We start from the raw sequence: 20,858 nt of genomic DNA, 5'->3' as shown, positions 1-20,858 counted from the left end.
TCTTGTGCCAAGTTGGCTGTGACACCAAAAAGCCTGCAGGGTGGCACCTCCCCCACAGAGCCTAGTGTCATAGGTCTCTACAGCCAGCGTTGGAGTAGGAAAGAATGGTAGAAGCAGCTCTACAAGGAATGTTGCCATCTGCACACTGCAATGAAAGACCACACTGTCTAACGGCAATACCAAGACCCCAGAGATTTCCCAACACCATCTCAGATTGTTCAGAAAAATTCTTATGTGTTCATGTTCTGCCCATATCAGAGCCTTTCACTGATCCTCACCACACATTTTCCCCCCACATTTCCATATATCCTGGATTCTTCCATATGCAGACACAAACCTATATATGAGGAACTCTAAAGCGTTCGTGCAACATTTTTTTGCTCTCCTGTACGTGTATCCTCCTCAGTGTGCAGCTCTTGGACTATAAACGTCATTCGAGATAGCAAGGACCTGAGCCATGGAATTCTCTTTATGAAAAAAAACACAGACTTATTCTTCCCACAGTAACTTGAACTACACTAAAATAAATACTGGATAAATTTAAATAGTGCTAATTATTCATGAGCTAAAAAAAATACAACTGGATATTAGATTTTGACTTCCTGTAGTATAGTAAATATAGATATACCCCATATGACCCTTCTGGTTGAAATTAAAATGCTGGATTTTGGCCCAGCGTGGTGGCTCATGCCTGTAATCTGAGCACTTTGGGAGGCTGAGGCGGGTGGATCACCTGACGTCAGGAGTTCGAGACCAGCCTGGCCAATATGGTGAAACCCCATCTCTACTAAAAATACAAAAATTAGCCGGGGATGGTGGCGCTCACCTGTAATCCCAGCTACTCTGAGGCTGAAGCAGGAGAATCGCTAGAACCTGAGAGGCAGAAGTTGCAGAGTTGCAGTGAGCCAAGATCGTGTCACTGCACTCAAGCCTGGATGATTCCGTCTCAAAAAAAAATAAAAATAAAATAATGCTGGATTTTTAAAATGTACTTTTAACCACATCACTGAGCTTTCACATAAGTAAAGAAGTTTAAGGGTCCCACAGCAAGATAAAATCAGTATAAAATAGATCCAATGACAGTAAGTGCTCTGGAGAGACATAATGCAGGAAGGTAGATAGGATGGGCCAGGGAGATGGAGGTTTATAATCTAAAACAGCATGGTCAAGAAAAATTAGACTTCAAAATATCTGTAAAATTAGACCTTAACTGTGTTAACATCAAACCTGGAATAAAATTTTTTTAAAAAATTTGACCATGCTCTATAATGATAATGCAATTAATTTAGAAATGAGAAACAAAAATATAATTTAAATTACTGTATATATTTGGAAATTTTAAAACTCTTTTTGTGTGTGTAGAGAAAAGGTCTCACTCTGCCTCCCAGGCTGGAGTGCACTGGCGCAATCATGGCTCACTGCAGCTTCAACTGCCTGGGCTCAAGCAATCCTCCCACCTTACCACCCTCCGGAGTAGCTGGGACTACAGGCACCTACCATCATGGCCATCTAATTTTTAAATTTTTTTTTTGAGACGGAGCTTCACTCGTCACCCAGGCTGGAGTGCAGTGGCACGATCTCGGTTCACTGCAACCTCCTCCTCCTGGGTTCAAGCAGTTCTCCTGCCTCAGCCTCCTGAGTAACTGGGATTACAGGCATGCACCACCACACCTGGCTAATTTTTGTATTATTAGTAGAGACGGGGTTTACCATGTCGGCCAGTCTCAAACACCTGACCCCAGGTGATCCATCCACCTCGTCCTCCCAAAGTGCTGGGATTACAGGCATGAGCCACTATGCCCGGCCAATTTTTAAATTTTTTATAGAGACAGTGTCTCACTATGTTGCCCAGGCTGGTTTCAAATTCCTGGACTCAAGCAATTCACCCCTCTCAGTCTCCCAAAGTGCTGGGATTACAGGAATAAGCCACCACTCCTGGCCTAAAACATATTTTTAAACAGATCATTAATCATGGAAATTAGAAAATACACAGAGCTGAAAGATAAAAACACTACATATAAAAATTTATGCCTGACTGGGTGCAGTGGTTCATGCCTGTAATCCTAGCACTTTGGGAGGCAGAGGGAGGTGCATCACTTGAGGTCAGGAGTTCAACACCAGCCTGGCTAACATGGTGCAACTTTGTCTCTACCGAAAATACTAAAATTGGTGGGTATGGTGGTGGGTGCCTACAATCCTAGCTACTCCAGAGGTTGAGGTACGAGAATCGCTTGAACCTGGGAGGCAGAGGTTGCAGTGAGCTGAGAATGCATCACTGCACTCCAGCCTGGGCAACAAAGATAGATTTTGTCTCAAAAAAAAAAATAATAATTTTATATATATATATATATGCCTACAATCCCAGCCCTTTGTGAGGCTGAGCTGGGCAGATTGCTTGAGCTCAGGAGTTCAAGACCAGCCTGGGTAACATAGTGAAACCCTGTCTCTATTTAAAAAAAAGAAAAATTATAGAATGCAGGTAAAACAGTACTTAGAGGAAATTTTATAACCTCTTTATTTTTATATTGGAAAAGAAAAATAATAACTGAGAAAATAAAAATCTGTAAAAATAATAAGTGAGAAAATAAATACAAACTTTAAAAAGGTTCAGCAAATAAAGACCCAGGAAAAAAGTAAAAGGGCCAGGCTTGGCGGTCTGCGCCTGCACTCCCAGTTACTCAGGAGGCTGAAGTGAGAGTATTACTTGAGCCCAGGAGTTCCAGGCTATAGTGTACAATGATCACAACCTGTGAAAAGCATTGCACTCCAGCCTGGGCAACAAAGCAAGACCCTTCCTCTTTTAAAAAAAAAAAAAAAAAGAGAGAGAGAGAGAAAGAAAGAGTATAACAGAGAGGATAAACCAATGAAACAGAAAATACAATACGGTAAATCAATAAAGCAAAAACCTAGTTATTTGAAAAGACTAATAAACATACTTCTTATGTTTATCTTATACTTCTCAATCAATGAAAAAAGAGAGAAGATATACACAGACATTTGTTATTAATAGAAAAGAGGTCTAACTGAAAATAATGCAGAGATTAAGACGATAAAAGGATGCTGTAAGCAATTTTATGTCAGTTAATCAGAAAATTTGAACACAACGAGATTTTCTTCTCCTTGATGAAAATGTGAGACCCAGATTACTTGGCAGATGAGTTCTACTAAACATTTAAGAGTCAGATAATTCCAATCTAACATGAACTCCTGCAAAAAACAGAAAAAGAGGAAACAACCTCCAACTAATTTCAAACACTATTACTCTCACTTCATAATGTAATTCTATTAAGAGGAAAAAATAAAATAGTCTTAAGTATCTGCTTAAAAAATGTAAATAACAGGCTGGGCACGGAGGCTCACACCTATAACCCCAGCACTTTGGGAGTCCAAGGCAGGCAAATTGCTTGAGCTCAGGAGTTCAAGACAAGCCTGAGCAACATGGTGAAACCCCGTCTCTACCAAAAATACAAAAAATTAGCCAAGTGTGGTGGTGCATGCTTGTGGTCCCAGCAACCTACTCAGGAGGCTGAGGTGGGAGGATTGCTTGAGCCCAGGAGGTGGAAGTTGCAGGGAACCAAGATCACGCCATTGCACTCTAGCCTGGGCAACACAGTTAGACCCCATCTTAGAAAAATAAAAGGAAATACCATATATATACACACACATATTTCATGAGTCAAAGAAGAAATTATTATGAAGAAGAAAACATTTTTAGAACATAATTCTTTACATATCAAAACTAGTGAGATGCAGCAAAGGTGGTACTTTAAGGAGAATTATTATGAATATTACTTAGGGAAGAAAAGATGCCTTTCTTCAGGATAATGCTTACATTAGAAGAAATAGTGATATTAGAAAGAATGATTATATTAGAAAAGGAATTGTATTCCATTTAATGCTGATGTTAAAAAGAGGAAAAGGTGTTTATGTTAGAAATGTTACATTTTAAAAGAGGCTTACATTCTAAATACTTATATTAGTAATAGCATTTATATTATAGAAAATAACTGTATTACCTTAAATGCTTATATTATAAAATAAGGATAAAAAAAAAGAATGAGCTATGTGTTCAACTTAATAGGTAAAGGACAATAAATTAAATGAAAATAAAAATGATGATAGTAAAGATAAGAGCAGAAATTCACAAAACAGAGAAGAAAAACTAACAGAAACAGATAAACTAGCCAGGTGCAGAGGTTCACACCTGTAATCCCAGCACTTTCGGAGGCTGAGGTGAGTGGATCATTTGAGGCCACGAGTTCAAGACCAGTCTGGTCAACATGGTGAAATCCCATCTCTACTAATTATACAAAAATTAGCCAAGAGCCAGGCGTGGTGGTGCGTACCTGTAATCCCAGCTACTTGGGAAGCTGAGGCACCGGAATCACTTGAACTGGGAGGTGGCGGTTGCAATGAGCCATTGAACTTTAGCCTGGATGACAGGGTAAGACCTCATCTCACCAAAAAAAAAAAAAAAAAAAAAGACAAACTACTTTAAGATTTAGCAAGAAAAGGCAAAAATAAATGTTTTAAAATAATATATTTTAAATTCAATACAGACCAGCCTATGTTTTTAAAATAAGAGAATACTATCATCAATACTATTTCAATACATTTTATATCTTATACAGAATGAATACATTTCTAGAAAAATATCATTTATTGACCGGGCACAGTGGCTCACGCCTGTAATCCCAGCACTTTAGGAGGCCAAGGCGGGCAGATCACCTGAGGTCGGGAGTTCCAGACCAGCCCAGCACATGGCAAAACCCCGTCTCTACTAAAAATACAAAAATTAGCTGGGCATGGTATCGGGCACCTGTAATCCCAGCTACTTGGGAGGCTGAGGCAGGAGAATCGCTTGAATCCAGGAGGCGGAGGTTGCAGTGAGCAGATTGCGCCATTGCACTCCAGCCTGGGCAACAAGAGTGAAATACCATCTCAAAAAAACAAAAGTATAATTTATCAAAACTGACATGAGAAGAAATACACAGCATAAATAATCCTATAACTAATAAAGAAAATGATTAACTACTGATTAGCAATTAAAAAGTTCTTCACACAAGGAAACTAATTAGACCCAGATAAACAGTTCTACTCAACTTTCTATGAAAGAAATATTTCAAAGTTTCAAACTCTTCCACAAAATAGAGAAGCAATACTCTCCCACTCACTCTGCGAGGCTAGTGTAACTTAGATTCGTGGCCAGGCCTGGTGGCTCTATGCCTGTAATCCCAGCACTTTGAAAGGCCGAGGCAAGAGGACTGTTTGAGCCCAGGAATTCTCTGAGTCCAGGAGTTCAAGACCAGCCTGGGCAACAAAGTGAAGCCCCATCTCCCCAACACCCCCTCCAAAAAAAACACAGATAGGAAATGAGACAAGGACATTATTAAAAAGGAAAACCATAGGTCTGTTTTTTCCCCAAGAATTTAAAGACAAAAATACTAGATATTAGCAAACGGAATCCAACGGTGTACACAGACAGACAGACACACACACACACACACACACACATACGTACACACCACACACAAAATACAACGAAGATAGCCTTAAAGCAAAGAAAGTTAAATACTAGGAAATCTATAAATATTACTCATCACATTAACAGAGTAAAGAAGAAAAAGCATAGTATCAACAGATTCAAAAAAAAAAAGAAGATAACATGCAACCACCTATTAATGATTAAAACTCAAGTAAACAAAGAATACAAAAGATTTGCACTTTACCTATTAAAGAGTATCTACAATAAACTGAAAACAACCATCATTCTTCAAGTGAGGAGAGGCTTGAAAGCATTCCTTTCTCAATGGAAAACAAGAAGCCAAGGTTGGCACTTTCACTAATTCTGTACTGGAAATTCTGCCTAAGACAAAAATGCAAGAAAAATAAATCCATAGAGCTTATAAATGAGAAAATAAAATCATCTTTATTTATAAATAATGAGTGTTTTTTTTTTACCAAAAAAGGGAACAAATTCTTTGAAATAACAGGCTAGCAAAGTGGCTATGTAAAAGTAAATTGCGGCCAGGCACAGTGGCTCATGCCTATAATCCCAGTACTTTGGGAGGCCAAGGCGGGAGGATCACTTGATATCAGGAGTTTGAGATCAGCCTGGCCAACATGGTGAAACCCTGTCTTTACTAAAAATAGAAAAAAAATTGCCAGGTATGGTGGTGCACTCCTGTAATACCAGCTACTTTGGAGGCTGAGGCAGGAGAATTGCTTAAACGTGGGAGGCAGAGGTTGCAGTGAGCCGAGATCATGCCACTGCACTCCAGCCTGGGTGACAGAGCAAGACTTCATCTCAAAAAAAAAAAAGAGTAAATTGCAGACCAGGCACGGTGGCTCACACCTGTAATCCCAGCACTTTGGGAGGCCAAGGCAGGCAGATCATCTGAGGATGGGAGTTTGAGACCAGGCTCGCCAACATGGAGAAATCCTGTCTCTACTAAAAATACAAAATTAGCCAGGAGTGGTGGAGCATGCCTGTAATCCCAGCTACTTGGGAGGCTGAGGCAAGAGAATCGCTTGAACCTGGGAGGCGGAGGTTGCAGTGAGCCGAGATCACACCAGTGCACTCCAGCCTGGGCAAGTGAAACTCCATCTCAAAAAAAAAAAAAAAAGTAAATTGCATTTCTGCATAATAGAAACTAGAAAACAATCTTGAAAGAGATCTCATGAACATTAGTCATAAAAATAGCATCCTGATATAAATCTAATGAAAAACATCAAAAATATAAAACTTTACACAAAGATATTTTAAAACAACTAAATAAGTGAAGGAATACTCATATTCACAGCTAGGAAGAACTAATATATAGATGCCAATTCTTCCCTAATTGATTTATAATTTCATGCAATTTCAATGAAAATGGCAATGTGTTTTCAATGGAAGGCAAACTAATTCTAAAATTTATTTGGAAGAGAAAGGAGCATGATCAGAAGATACTTCTGAAAAAAGAAGAAAGAGGGGAGATTTAGCTTACCAGACATAAAGACTTATTACAAAGCTATAGTAGTTAAGATAGTGTGACTATGCTATTGGTGCAAGAATAAATTAATCACGGAACATGACAGAGTGTCCAAAAATACAGTTCTGTATATGTGAAACTTTCATCAAAACAGAAGCAGCTAGCATATCTTTTCGTTAAAAAGACTATTAGTAAATGGAACCCCAAAAAAGGTCACTTATATGAAAAGAACTCTAAAAAAAACCCTAGCTCAAAAAAATAAAAAATAAACTTCAGATGAATTAAAAATATATGCTGAAAGCAAAATTTTAAAGCATTTAGAAGATGACACAGACAGATATCTTCCTAACTTTAAAGTGGGGAAGGATTATTTAAACATCAAATATAAATAATTGATACATGTGAACAAATTAAAAATGAACAACTTATATTTATTAAGAGGATCTTCTTATTTATTTATTTATTTTATTTATTATTTAGAGATGGGGTTTCGCTCTTGTTACCCAGGCTGGAGGGCAATGGTGCAATCGATCTTGGCTCACCTCCGCCTCCTGGGTTCAGATGATTCTCCTGCCTCAGCCTCCCAAGTAGCTGGGAATACCAGCACCCGCCACCATGCCCAGCTAATTTTTGTATTTTTAGTAGAGATGGTGTGTCACCAGGTTGGCCAGGCTGATCTCAAACTCCTGACTTCAGGTGATCCACCTGCCTTGGCCTCCCAATATGCTGGTATTACAGGCATGAGCCACCACGCCCAGACTAGAGGATCTTTTTAAAAGTGAAAACACAAGCTACAGACTGGGAGCAGATATTTGCAACAGATACAACTGGCAGGAGATTAACATCACGAACATACTAAAACAAAACAAAACTCAAAAATCAGTAAGATATACAGACCTATTACGTACCTACAAAAATTAAAAATAAAAAGAGAAAATCATTCTGGCCAGGCACAGTGGCTCACGCCTGTAATCCCAGCACTTTGGAAGGCCGAGGCAGGCGATCACTTGAGAGCCCAGGAGTTCGAGACCAGCCTGGGCAACATGGTGAAACCCCATCTCTACTAAAACATACAAAAATTAGCCCGGGGTGGTGGTGCACGCCTGTAGTCCCAGCTACTTGGGAAGCTGACGCACGAGAATCACCTGAACCTGGGAGGTGGAGGTTGCAGTGAGCCGCAAAGATGGCGCCACTGCACCGTAGCCTAGCTGATAGAGTGAGACTCTCCCCTCCAAAAAAAAAAAAAAAAAAAAAAAAAGAACTTCATGGTGACTGCTGCTTGTCTACCAAAATCTGTTCTTTCATGCTGTGACCATCAAGTTATAATTAGAAACACGGCCATCCAGAAAGACTACATTTCCCAGTTTCCCTTGCAGCAAGATGTGGCCATGCTGGTTAAATAAGTGGAAAGTATATGTACTACTAAGGGCTGGGTTTGAAAACCTTGGACATGTGCTCCTTAAGGCTGATTTTCCTTCCTGTAAGCCAAAACACTGAAATACTTAAAACCTGGTTTCGAAGAGTAGGCAAGTTCGTTTATCTAGGTGATGGCAGAACCACAAGATGGAAGAAACCTTAATAATGGGGCAAAGATATCCTGGTGGCCTGGATTGGACATATCCAGTCTGTTACCCAAGAAAGAAAAAAATCTCTCTGTTTTAAAGTTACTGTTTAGGGGAGTTCTCTTTATTATAATATCTTAGCCTCTACCTTAACTAATACATTGCTCAATGCTATGTGTTTTTCAGGCTGTGAACTCTCCTCCCCTGCTAATAAGAGAAAGGCTTGACATTACCTGGTAAAGCTGAACATGCACATTCCCCATGACCCAGCAAGTACACCTAGAGAAACTCTTCTTGTACACCAGGAGACACCTACAGCATTTTATACACTATTATTATTCATGAGAGCAAAAAAAACTATAACTCAAATGTCATATAGAATGAATCAATAGCTTGTAGTATTTTTTATGCACTGGAATATTATGCACCAGAGAAAGCACACAGTGTGGCAGTGAAATTATAGTCACATACATTAATGTAGATTAATCTTTTTTTTTTTTTTGAGACGGAGTCTCGCTGTGTCTCCCAGGCTGGAGTGCAGTGGCGTGATCTCGGCTCACTGCAAGCTCCGCCTCCCGGGTTCACGCCATTCTCCCGCCTCAGCCTCCCAAGTAGCTGAGACTACAGGCGCCCGCCACCACGCCCGGCTAGTTTTTTGTATTTTTAGTAGAGACGGGGTTTCACCATGTTAGCCAGTATAGTCTCGATCTCCTGACCTCGTGATCCACCCGCCTCGGCCTCCCAAAGTGGATTAATCTTAACATAATAATATTGAGTATAAAATTGAAGTCATAAGAATACATATTATTAATTTTTTATTAGGGAAAATTTCAAGCATATGCAAAAATAAAGAGAATAATATAATTAACCTCATGCACCCACTGATTATCAATTCATGGTATTTTATCTGTATCCCTACCTATTTCTTCCCTCCCCAAGATTATTTTCGAAAAAATCCCGGAAGTCCTAATTTCATCCATTATTACTCAGCATGTATCTTTAAAAGATAAAGATTTGTTATACATGCCAAAACACTACTACTCCCTTTTAAAAATGTATACCAATTCATCATGTTAAAAATTCAGAAAATGTTCGAATGGCCCTATATTCTTGATATATGAATGCATCCTAATCAAAACTATAGAGAAAGCTACAAAATGATAGTAAAGCTTTACAGAAAACAAGGGAATGATTAATACTATATCCAGAATTGTTGAGTGGCAGTGGCAATGAAGGGAGATTTGCTAGGAAAGGGACAATCCATGGGGGTTTCTAAGGCACTGGTAATGTTCTACTTCTTAACCTGGGTGGCTAGTACCGAGGTGTTCAAAGCCATTATTCTTTAAACTGTAAATAATCATTTTCTGTACCTGTTTGTATGTATATTTCACAAAGCAAGCCAGCAAATAAACAAGCAAGTTTGCTCTCCCAAACACACAAGCTAACTAAGCTCAAAGCAAGGAAAAACCAAAGTATATCAATGAGTTGTAAACAAATGAGAAATCTGGTTGTCCTATGGACAAATCTGATTACCAGAGGTTTGATCCAGAGGCTAAGCTTTGCTTGGATTTACCTTACCCACTACTCTACTCAAGGAGGCTGGAGTTGAAAGTCAGATTCCTACATTTGGCCTGAAAATTTACCAAAGGCCAGGTATACAGTGGCTCAAAGACGCAGAAAGTACTAACTATACTAAACAGGAAAGTTAAGCAGAAATTCCTCCTCCCATGCATTATAGCTTGTTTTGCACATACACAATTCAGCGTATCCCTCAGGGTGCCCACGCAAAGCAATGGTGACTGGCTCACTGTGGGTGCTCAAAACTGTTAGCTCTGGTTATGACTATCTTTAATTATTATTTCACCTTCCATTTTACAGTCTTTCTTCAATTATTATAAAACAATTAACCATATCATAAAATGTTCTTCAAAAACCAGTGGTAAAGACTGCATAACATTGCATGTATAAAGTCAGTTAATAATTTACCAATGGAATTTAATTAACCATTCCCCACTGTTGGACATTTAGAATGTTTCCAGCTGTATGACTTTCTAAAGAAATTATAAACCATTTGAATTCAACTTAAAATTTTGTGGTAATAGGCCGGGCACAGAGGCTCACACCTGTAATCCCAGTACTTTGGGAGGCTGAGGTGGGTGGATCACCTGACATCAGGAGTTCGAGACCGGCCTGGCCAACATGGTGAAACCCCGTCTCTCCTAAAAATACAAAAAATTAGCCAGGTGTGGTGGCGGGCACCCGTATTCCCAGCTACTCATGAGTCTAAGGCAGGAGAATTGCTCGAACCCAGGAAGTAGAGGTTGCAGTGAGCTGAGATCATGCCATTGCACTCCAGCCTGGGCAACAAGAGTGAAACTCCATCTCAAAAAAAAAAAAAAAATGTGTGGTATGGTAATACTTGTTTGGACATCCTAGACAATTCTGAATGATCACCATGTTTATTTGCAGTATAAAGGAATTATGATTCCAAATTATTCCTCTTCTCATGTAATAAATGTTTAATGAGCCCTGTACACTAAAGGGTGTGGGAGATAGACAATGATTTCTAATATCAAAGTGCTTTCTAGTGAAACAGAAGCAAATTAGCAGTCATAAGTGAAATTTTCATTCCTACATTGATTTTAAAAGAAAACACTTTTCTCAAGACTATGAGATTAAGTCAGTGACTTTATCTGATGTCATAAGAATCTTTTTCACCCCCAGGTAAGTAAAATCCACTGACTGAACTATAGTTCTCATTTTCCATACAGCATCACTGAACAGAGGTAGAGACAATTTAAAACAAAAGTTATTCTTAAATACATGGCAGCCCAGAGCCAGGAAATGTGCTGTTAGCCTTTGTTACTTGCACTTGGATGAAAAATAATGACAAAATATAAAATCCACCTTATTATGAGCTGGGAATCTGTATGCTTTGTCTATTCTATTTCCCTTTTAAATTCCACCATGAAACTCACTCCATTCTAAAAGCACATGGCACTCTCTTAGGATAATTCAAGATGAGTCCACTTTGGAATTCATTCTGGTAAAAAGACTAGCGATTACATATTTGAATTTCAAAAACTTATCTAAATCAGAATGCAACAAGATACAGCAGATAGAACAACAGGCTGGGCAAGGTGGCTCATGCCTGTAATCTCAGCACTTTGCAAGGCCCAAGGTTCAAGCAGGCAGATCACTTGAGCTTAGGAGTTTGAAACCAGCAACATGGCCAAAACCCTTTCTCTACAAAAAATACAAAAATCATCCAGGCATGATGGCAGGTGCCTATAGTCCCAGCTACACCGGAGGCTGAGGTGGCAGGATCACCTGAGCCTGGGGAGGGCGAGGCTGCAGTGAGCTGAGCCGAGATTGGGTCACTGTGCTCCAGCCTGAGCAACGGAGTGAGACCCTGCCTCAAAAAAAAAAAAAACAAAAAACAAAAAACCAAAAAACAAAAAACAGTAGATGGAAAGAAAACCAGCATTAAACAGATAACAATTACTAACATTTATTGACTATTATGTGCCAAGCCTGTGATAAATGTTTTCCTCACTGCAATCTCACAAAGACAACAAGGAGGCCAGGTGCAGTGGCTCACGCCTGTAATCCCAGCACTTGGGGAAGCTGAGGTGGGTGGATCGCTTGAGGTCAGGAGTTCGAGACCAGCCTGGCCAACATAGTAAAACTCTGTCTCTCCTAAAAATACAAAAACATTAGCTGGGCATGGTGGAGCATGCCTGTAATCCTAGCTGCTTGGGAGGCTGAGGTAGGAGGATCACTTGAATCTGAGAGTCACACGACTGCACTCCAGCCTGGGTGACAGAGCAAGACTCGGTCTCAAAAAAAAGAAAAAGAAAGAAAATTTAAAAAGACAACAAGGTAAATACTATGATTTTCCCTATTTTACAGATGAAGAAATTGACTCTTAGAGGTCACACAACTAATCAGTGACAAGGCTAGACTGCTAACACCAAAGTTCCTGCTTTTTTAAAAAAATTATTTATTTATTTTTTAAAAATTAGAAATGGTGTCTCGCCATGTTGACCAGGCTGGTCTCAAACTCCTGGTCTCAAGTGATCCTTCCATCTCTGCCTCCCAAAGTGCTGAAATTACAGGTGTGACCCACCGTGCTTGGCCCAGAATTCCTGGTTTTAAACACCACGTTCTGTTTCTTTCCAGTCTAACACATCAACAGGGGAGAGTAAATAATGCTGTCAATAAATTAGAAAGTAGTTCTGAGCTGACAAAAATCCCTGTACATAACTGTCTCTAATCCAAACTTCTTTTTTTTCGAGATGGAGTCTCACTCTGTCGCCCAGGCTGGAGTGCAGTGGCACAATCTCAGCTTACTGCAACCTCCGCCTCCTAGGTTCAAGCGATTCTCGTGCCTCAGCCTCCAGAGTAGCTGGGATTATAGATGCATGCCACCACACCAGCTAATTTTTGTGTTTTTAGTAGAGACGAGGCTTCACCATGTTGCCCAGGCTGGTCTCAAACTCCTGGGCTCAAGCAATCCACCCACCTCGGCCTCCCAAAGTGCTAGGATTGATTACAGGCATGAGCTACCATGCCCAGACTCTAATCCAAATTTCTGCCTTAAACAGACTAATTAGACAAACAATTTATTCCCTTTTCTTTACCTTGTTGTTTGAATTGAAGTAAAAATAGGTAGCATGAATAAAAATTTTTAAACTGTCTCTCCTTGGCCAGGCACGGTGGCTCATGCCCATAATCCCAGCACTTTGGGACGCTGACGCAGGAGTTCAGGAGTTTGAGACCAGTCTGGGCAACATGGCGAAACCCTATCTTTACAAAAAAAAAAAAAAAAAAGCCAGGTATGGTGGTGTGTACCTACAGTCCCATCTACTTGGAGTGCTGAGGCAGAAGAATTGCTTGACCCCAGGAGGTCAAGGCTGCAGTGAGCCTTGTTCACCCACAGCACTCTAGCCTGGGTGACAAAGTGAGACCCTGTCTTGAAGAAAAAAAAAAAAAAAAGAAATTGTCTGGCCAATTTACAAAGACTCTAAAACCCAGAACAGACTTGAAGTTGTCTGACTCCTAAACTGGTCAACATAGCACAGGAGTAAACAAACCAATCTAGATTGTCAGAGCTGAGATTTACTATCCTGTATTATAATCCAGCCCTCATGTGTTTCAGAAGGTCATGCTTTGCTCAAAATTTTCTCTAAAACTATCCCTTAATATATTCTGAAGTTCATGAAACTAATCGGGTTTTCAGGGCACTGTAAAGGCCTTGTTGCAGTAGCTGCAATTAGCTTCAGCAAAACATCAAGCAAATCACATTTGTACATATTAACCATGTTGTTTTTCTAGACCTTAAAAGCCACCATGTGAAGCTGCTGCCTGGGTATTGTGGTCTCTTGAAATGGTCCTGGTGAAAAAAACAACTTGGTTAGAGTTAATCAATGTAATTAACTCCTGTTCACAGACGATGGTTTCTACGCTCTCTTAGGTCCAACAATGACTCCTTCAATGAATGCAAAGTCTAAATAGGTAACTGTTCTATCTCCTATTTAGATATCTACTTTGTGAGGAATCTAAAAGTGAATTCTCGCTACTGAAAAGAAGATAACCTGGGTTCTGGTCCCAGGTATGTCACTGTTAATTGTGTAACTCTATCATTAAGCCTCCCTGCATCATGTAATGACTGGGTTGGAGAAAAAAATGTTACAGGTCCCTCCCAGCTATAAAGTTTTAATTTGTAACTTAAATTGCTGTCACTTCCAATTCTATGTTATAAGAAAGAACATAAGATGCAGACACAGTTGCACCATGGCATGATGCAAGGCCATACCAAATCAAATTGGCATTTCCTCATGTTCCATCTGCTACTAAAATGTATTATTTGTATGTCAGGCTGCAGAGTGGTCAAAGAACAACAGATTTTCTTGGCACTCCCTATACATTTTGCATGTAGATAAATATGGTGCTATCTCTAGGAAAATACTACAAATAATAACTGTCAATTCTTAGCAACTAGCAACATACATTATTAAAAACACACACAGTCTTTCATCTATAAGTTCCACTTCACAAAACATGTCTTTTTGAGTATTTTTCGTTCCCATATGCGTGGCTCCACAATAGTTTTGCTGCGGAATACAAGAATTACATAGATCACTAAAGTCCATAGATAATCTCAAAACCTTCTGTTAGCCAATTATTCAATCCCTTCCACTGCTATACTAGTTGCCAGAGATGCTAACAAATAGCATAGTCAACTGGTTTGGGTTTCATACACTTTTCAAGACATGCTTGCTTTTTAATGGCCTATTCGAACAAGAGATTTATTTCTCTTAATTCTAAGTCTTTGAGAATTTGACCAAGAGGCATGAAATGCTCAATTCATTCTTTAAAACTGTTGCTTGGGGTCCCCTTTTGTCCCCGATTCAAACCTATCCATTGTTTAACCACTTGTATCATTCCTGATTCTTCTCTGTCTTACGATTCTGTGCTACACTTCTCTGCATGTGGTTTTGATTACTGTTTTTTCTGTATTCTTTATTGTATTATATTTTAATTCTCCAAGAACTCAATTTATACAGTGTCCATGAACTTATGAAATAAAAGTGAAAGCAAAAATGATTCTCCCCAAAACAGAGCAGCCAAGAGAAAACTTAAAAAGCTTGAAAATTTTATGAAGCAATTAATATGAACTGATATGACATCTTCAACTAGAGTCAAAGACACTTAGGATTACAAAAATTAGTCAGGCATGGTGGTGTGCGCCTGTAGTCCCAGCTACTTGGGAGGCTGAGGCACGAGAATCACTTGAACTTGGACTTGAACCCAGAAGGCGGAGGTTGCAGTGAGCCATGATCATGCCACTGCACTCCAGCTTGGGTGACAGAGTGAGACTGTGTCTCAAAAAGAAAAAAAAAAAACAAAGACACTTAGGATGAAGAGAATTCCAACTCCTTATCTTATAGATAAGAAAACCAAAACCCAGAGAGAGGCTAAGTGACTTGCCCAAAATTATACACACAACTAGATACATCTATGATCTTATACACAAAATTACAAATTATCACCAGGAATAGTTCTTTTCACAGTTAAGAATAGCCCCTTGAAGTCTGTTCCCAAAACCTGTGCAGGCAGCCACAATGGCAAAATTCCATATCTGTGCCAGATGCAGTGGCTCATGCCTATAATCTCAGCATTTTGGGATGCTGAGGCGGGCAGATCACCTGAGGTCAGGAGTTCGAGACCAGCCTGGCCAACGTGTCGAAATCCCATCTCTACTAAAAATACAAAAATTTGCTGGGCATGGTGGTGTGTGCATGTAATTCCAACTACTCCGGAGGCTAAGGCAGGAGAATCACTTGAACCCAGGAGGCGGAGGTTGCAGTGAGCCAAGATCACGCCACTGCACTCTGGCTTGGGCGGCAGAGTGATTCTCCATTTTATGTGTGTATGTGTATATATATATCTCCTATTTAGATATCTATATATATATATATATATATATATAAAAGATATATATACACACATACACATACATATATATATAAAAAAATAAAAAATAAAAAAAAAATCCATATCTGAAGTCATTCCTTTAGGTCAAAACATTATCTCAAAAATTCCGAGATAAATAGAGTTGTTATTAGGGAAAATGGGAGAGAGTAAGAGAGGAAAATATTCTAGGGTGTTAGGTTCTAAGTTAGAACGTCAAAAAACATACATATAATCAGAATGACTCTTGAAATCACCCACACACCTAAGTCACCTAGAGAGTCCAATATGTATGTTTATTAATTGTGTTCTTCTTGAGACGGAGTCTCGCTCTGTCAGCCAGTCTGGAGTGCAGTGGTGCAATTTCAGCTCACTGTAACTTCTGCCTCCTGGGTTCAAGCAATTCTCCTGACTCAGTCTCCAGAGTAGCTGAGATTACAGGTATGCACCACCACATCCAGCTAATTTTTGTATTTTTAGTAGAGACAGGGTTTCACCATGTTGGCCAGGCTGGTCTCAACCTCAAGTGATCCGCCCACCTTGGCCTCCCAAGGTGCTGGGATTCCAGGCTTGAGCCACCGTGCCTGGCCTAGGCTTATGTCTTAATGAGTTCCACAGAGCTAGGTTTTTCTTCAGCAATAGAACAGAATTTTTTTTTTTTTTATCGTCAAAGTTGCTGACTGTAATTTAAAAAGCAGGTTGTTCCAAATACATATACCTTTGTTTATTTATTTATTTATTTATTAGACAGAGTCTCATTCTGTCACCCAGGCTGGAGTGCAGTGATGTGATCTCAGCTCACTGTAACCTCTGCCTCCTGGGTTCAAGTGGAACCACAGGCACACTGGGACCACAGGTGTGTGCCACCACACCTAGCTAATTTTTGTATTTTTTGGTAGAGATGTGGTTTATCTACCAAAATGTTGGCCAGGCTGGTCTCGGACTCCTGACCCCAAGTGATCTGCCTGCCTCAGCCTCCCAAAATGCTGAGATTACAGGCATGCACCACTGCATCTGGCCCCAAAACACAGACCTTTAAATAACAGACAGCACTCTGCGAGGGTAGAGAAAAACCAGAGTCTTGTCTCCCATGCTGTCCTTACTAAGGGGCCTACTCTCCCTGCATTGGACAGCTGGCCTCATGCACTATTTGCCTGTTATTTTTCTCCCACTCTCTTCTTGATTTGCCTAGAAGTACCAGGTGAATTTGTGCCATTTAATGCTTATATGATCTGACTCCGTGATATTCCCTTATTCCCACTTTTGTGTATGGATGTAGTGATCTAGGTTAGATACTGGATGTGTAGGTTACTGAAGGAGGAGGTAAAGCCTGGACACAGGGCAGGCAGGTACGGTGAAGAGTCCTAAAGCAGCCTAGGGACTTGTGGGTGTGTGGAAGGGAGAAGTGTTGAAGGAAATAGGGAGAAGGTCACTGGCTGTGGGAGAGACTTAGTTCCAAATGTGATTTTCACCACGTTCATGATTTTTCTTCCATTTGAATTTGACAGACACATTGCAACACATCCCATTTCGCTGATTTTCCAATAAGGATTTGATCACTGGCAAGTGACCTTACAGCAAAGATAAAGAAATCAACATTTGGAAGTGCATTTGCCAATTAGAGCTCCAGGCGGCAGAAAAACCAGACCGCCACCCCTTGAAGACCTGCCACAAAGAGCCATGTGGAAAAACTGCACAGAGAAATGGTGGTTGTGAACAAGAGTACTGCCTTGGAATGAAAGGTTTTAGGCTATGTTGGACTCACCGAAAAAAGAAAGGTTAGTCTCATTAGAAAGTTTACCTGGCTCTAAGAAAATAACGGCTAACACAACTTCCATAGCAATAAAACAAGTTCCTGTAAGTATAAATTATCATAATTCCAAGCAGACAAAAATCTGTGTCTACTGAACAATGTTTAGCTTAACTCCGTTATAGGGGTCAGCCTAAAGATAACCTAAGTTATCTTGCATATTGTGTCTGCTGTGGCCACAATGAGTTGGTCTCGATTCACACTGGATGATACAGGATTTCTCCACCAGGTCCTCTCACAGGACTCCAGGCATTTTTACAACTTGACCACACAAAAGAACACTCAGGCTGCTCCTCCCTTGCTCAAGGGAAGTACAGTAATGCCTTTCTCCGTAACCCTTTCATAAGACTGTGCATAGACAAACACAGGTGTGTACATAACAATCTTTATGAACTTTGCATTGAATGTGTCAAAGAACAGCGGGCGATCCCAACATTCCATCCATTGTCTCAATCAGGAAAGCTACTCCTGAGACATCAGGAAGGAGGAGGAAAAAATTCAACTAACATATGTTTACGAAACACTTCAGCAGCAAAAAATACTTGTATTGGAGAGAAAATATATTTTTTTTAATCACAAGGCATAGAAAGTAAAAATAATTAATCAGCCTTAATTAGGTTTCCTTCATTAGTTGACAATGCAAATCGATTGAAACTACTACTCAAATATTCAAACCTTCATTTTACATGCAAGTGGCTTCCAGCAAATGATAAAGCAATATTCCCATGTGAATGTGAAAGATGGCAATGAATTCTGGCCCATTATAAAGGAGGAGTCAGATTCCACTAGTCACTGCTTCGTTTAACTGCCAGGCTTTCAGGGAGCTATTTAATAAAAGGGGGACTCGCCCTAATAAATTGTGAGCGGTGTAAATAGGTGAGCGGTGTAAATACCTGAAATAGCCTGCACTCAATGAGGCTGGAGACCGCGTGGGGTTCACAGACTTTACAAATATGATTCCGTAAAAAAATTATGTAGTGACAATCATACTATTTAAAAAGAATAATGACGGTGATAATAATAGCTGGACAGGATGCATCTCTGCTGTCTGCTTCCCACAGAAGTTGCCCAGCTGAAGGTGGTTAAGTTAAAGCCAGTTCTCTCCCCATTGGAGATGCGGGCTGGCAGCTGGCGAGGGGAGGTCACCGGTTTCCAGCTTCCCGTGGGTTTGACGGGACTGGGATTGCAACTGGGAACTAAGTGACTTGTAGGAAGCCCGGGTGGCTCAGCCAGGGCTCGAGCTGTCCCCTCACCACCTTCCTCCCACGCAGACACCAAGTTAGAAACGCAACTCCACAAGCACAATGACAAGAAGGCACACAAAAGGAGCAAGGCAGCCGCTCCCATCCTTACCTTTGACTTGACTTTCATACTCGGCTATGATCTCTTTGTCCTTCTTGAATCGGCTCGGGGTGGACATTATCCAGCTGTTCTGGGTTTGCTTTCAATGGGCAAGTTCTGTTCAGTGGTCACAACCAGTTCTCCTTGGAGAGGCAGAGTTGTACTCTCACACGCCGGGAATCCAGAGGCAGCGCCGACCCGAGGGAAGGGAGGAGGGAGAGGAGAGGGAGGAGGAGGAGGGAAAAAGGAGCGAGTAGAGAGGACTAGATTAGCCCGGGCGCTGGCACCATACTCTCGGAATTGAGCTCCGTCGGTGATCCCAGGGAATCCCCGGGGTCGGGGCTGGAGAGGCCGGACACGCAGGCAAACTCCAGCGAGCGAGTGGCGGGGGACGTCTCCCTGCCCACCTCGCCGAGAGCCCAGCCACTTCCTCTACGGCCGCTGGGCGGGCGCGGGGCTCGCGCCGGCGCTCCGCACCATTGTTCGAGACACGCACCGGGCGCCCGGGACAGGACCAGCGGCGGAGAGCAGGCGCCGGGAACGCGCCCAGGTCGAGCGCCACAACCCTCCCTTCCTGCCTCCAGCCGCCGGCTCCGGCGCTCAATGGTCCCGCCCGGGCTGGGGATGCTGCTGCCACGGCCGCCGCTCCTCTGCCCGCAGACACCGCCGCTACCGCTCGGCAGGCGAAAGGAATCGCAATCCTAACGCGAGTCCCCGCTGCTGCTGGGAGGATGAAGGCGGCGACGCTCAGACGCGCCCTGGGCACAGCTCCGGCGGAGTTTAGGTCTCTAGAGCCGGCGCCGCGAGAGGCCTCTGCCTCCCTGGCCGCGGTGCGCCGAGGCTGCCTTTCTCTGCGTCCCCCTTTCCGCTGCTGCCCCCAGGAGGCCGCCGGTGACAGGCACACTCGCACACGCACGCGGGAGCCGCGCCCCCGGCGGCCGCAAAGTTGAGGATGCACATACGGCTCGCGCCTCGCGGGCGCCCGGCGAGCGATCTGCGGGCGGCGGCTGCTCCGGGCTCCGCCAGGCGGGGCTAGGCTCGCGGGAGCGGACGGCGCTCGGGTCTGTGCCCTTCTCCGTCCAAGCCCCCGCCCCTGCTCCGCGAGGAAACGCCTGGCTGGTCCGGGAAGATGGATGCCTGTTGTGGCCAACCGCAGCCCGGCCCCGCGCGCCGAGCCCAGGAGGCCGTGGGCGGCGCCCCCCGCACCTCTCCGCCGAGGCGCCGCTTCACCGCTGGCCGAGGTCGTGGCTCCGGCTGCAGGAAAACCTCTTCCCGACCTGTGGGACCGCCTTCGGGCTCTGGCGGGGGCTCTGGTGGGGCTTTTGCCAGAATCTAATGGGGAAGTCCAGAGTTGGATGTCTCCATGACACAAAGGGACGTTACTCCGAGACACTGGACCCCAGTAGAAAAACTGAACACTGAATTGTGAATGACCTGGCTGTTAATCCAAAAAGCGCGAAGCTCTTCAATCGAGGCGGAGAAAAACACCCACCTTGAACACCATATCCTCTATTCCTACAAGTAACTAGGGAAGCTAGGATGGTGGGAAAGCGACGGTATGGGAAGTCACACGGTGTTGTTCGCTTACTTATTTATTTACTAAACTCCAGATTTTATTCCGATTTTACTAATGTTTTCTACTAGAGTCATTTCTGTTCCAAGATCCAACACAGGACGCCACATTTCACTTAGTAC

General features: G+C 42.0%; 1 protein-coding gene across 5 annotated transcripts in view; it reads right to left on the bottom strand.

Annotated features, from left to right (window-relative positions):
- SRGAP1 (SLIT-ROBO Rho GTPase activating protein 1) overlaps positions 1-20,036 on the bottom strand; it is a 306,426-nt gene extending 286,390 nt beyond the window's left edge. For 3 of the 5 annotated variants that reach the window (XR_012420434.1, XM_005571435.5, XM_005571436.5), the window contains exon 1: positions 19,176-20,036. Coding sequence is in view for 4 of the 5 variants with exons in the window: in XM_005571435.5 (XP_005571492.2) it covers positions 19,176-19,242 (67 nt within the window). In the remaining variant the exon portion in view is untranslated. Of the gene's footprint in view, positions 1-4,346; positions 4,452-19,175 lie in introns of all 5 variants that reach the window. The other 2 variants (XM_065524524.2, XM_065524525.2) reach the window with 1 other exon arrangement.
- Between the last annotated feature and the right edge of the window lie 822 nt (positions 20,037-20,858).

This window comes from Macaca fascicularis, chromosome 11 (genome assembly GCF_037993035.2).
Source record: "Macaca fascicularis isolate 582-1 chromosome 11, T2T-MFA8v1.1".
NCBI classification, from domain to species: domain Eukaryota; kingdom Metazoa; phylum Chordata; class Mammalia; order Primates; family Cercopithecidae; genus Macaca; species Macaca fascicularis.
The sequence above is the reverse complement of the archived record's forward strand: the minus strand, read 5'-3'. Positions and strand labels throughout refer to the sequence as shown.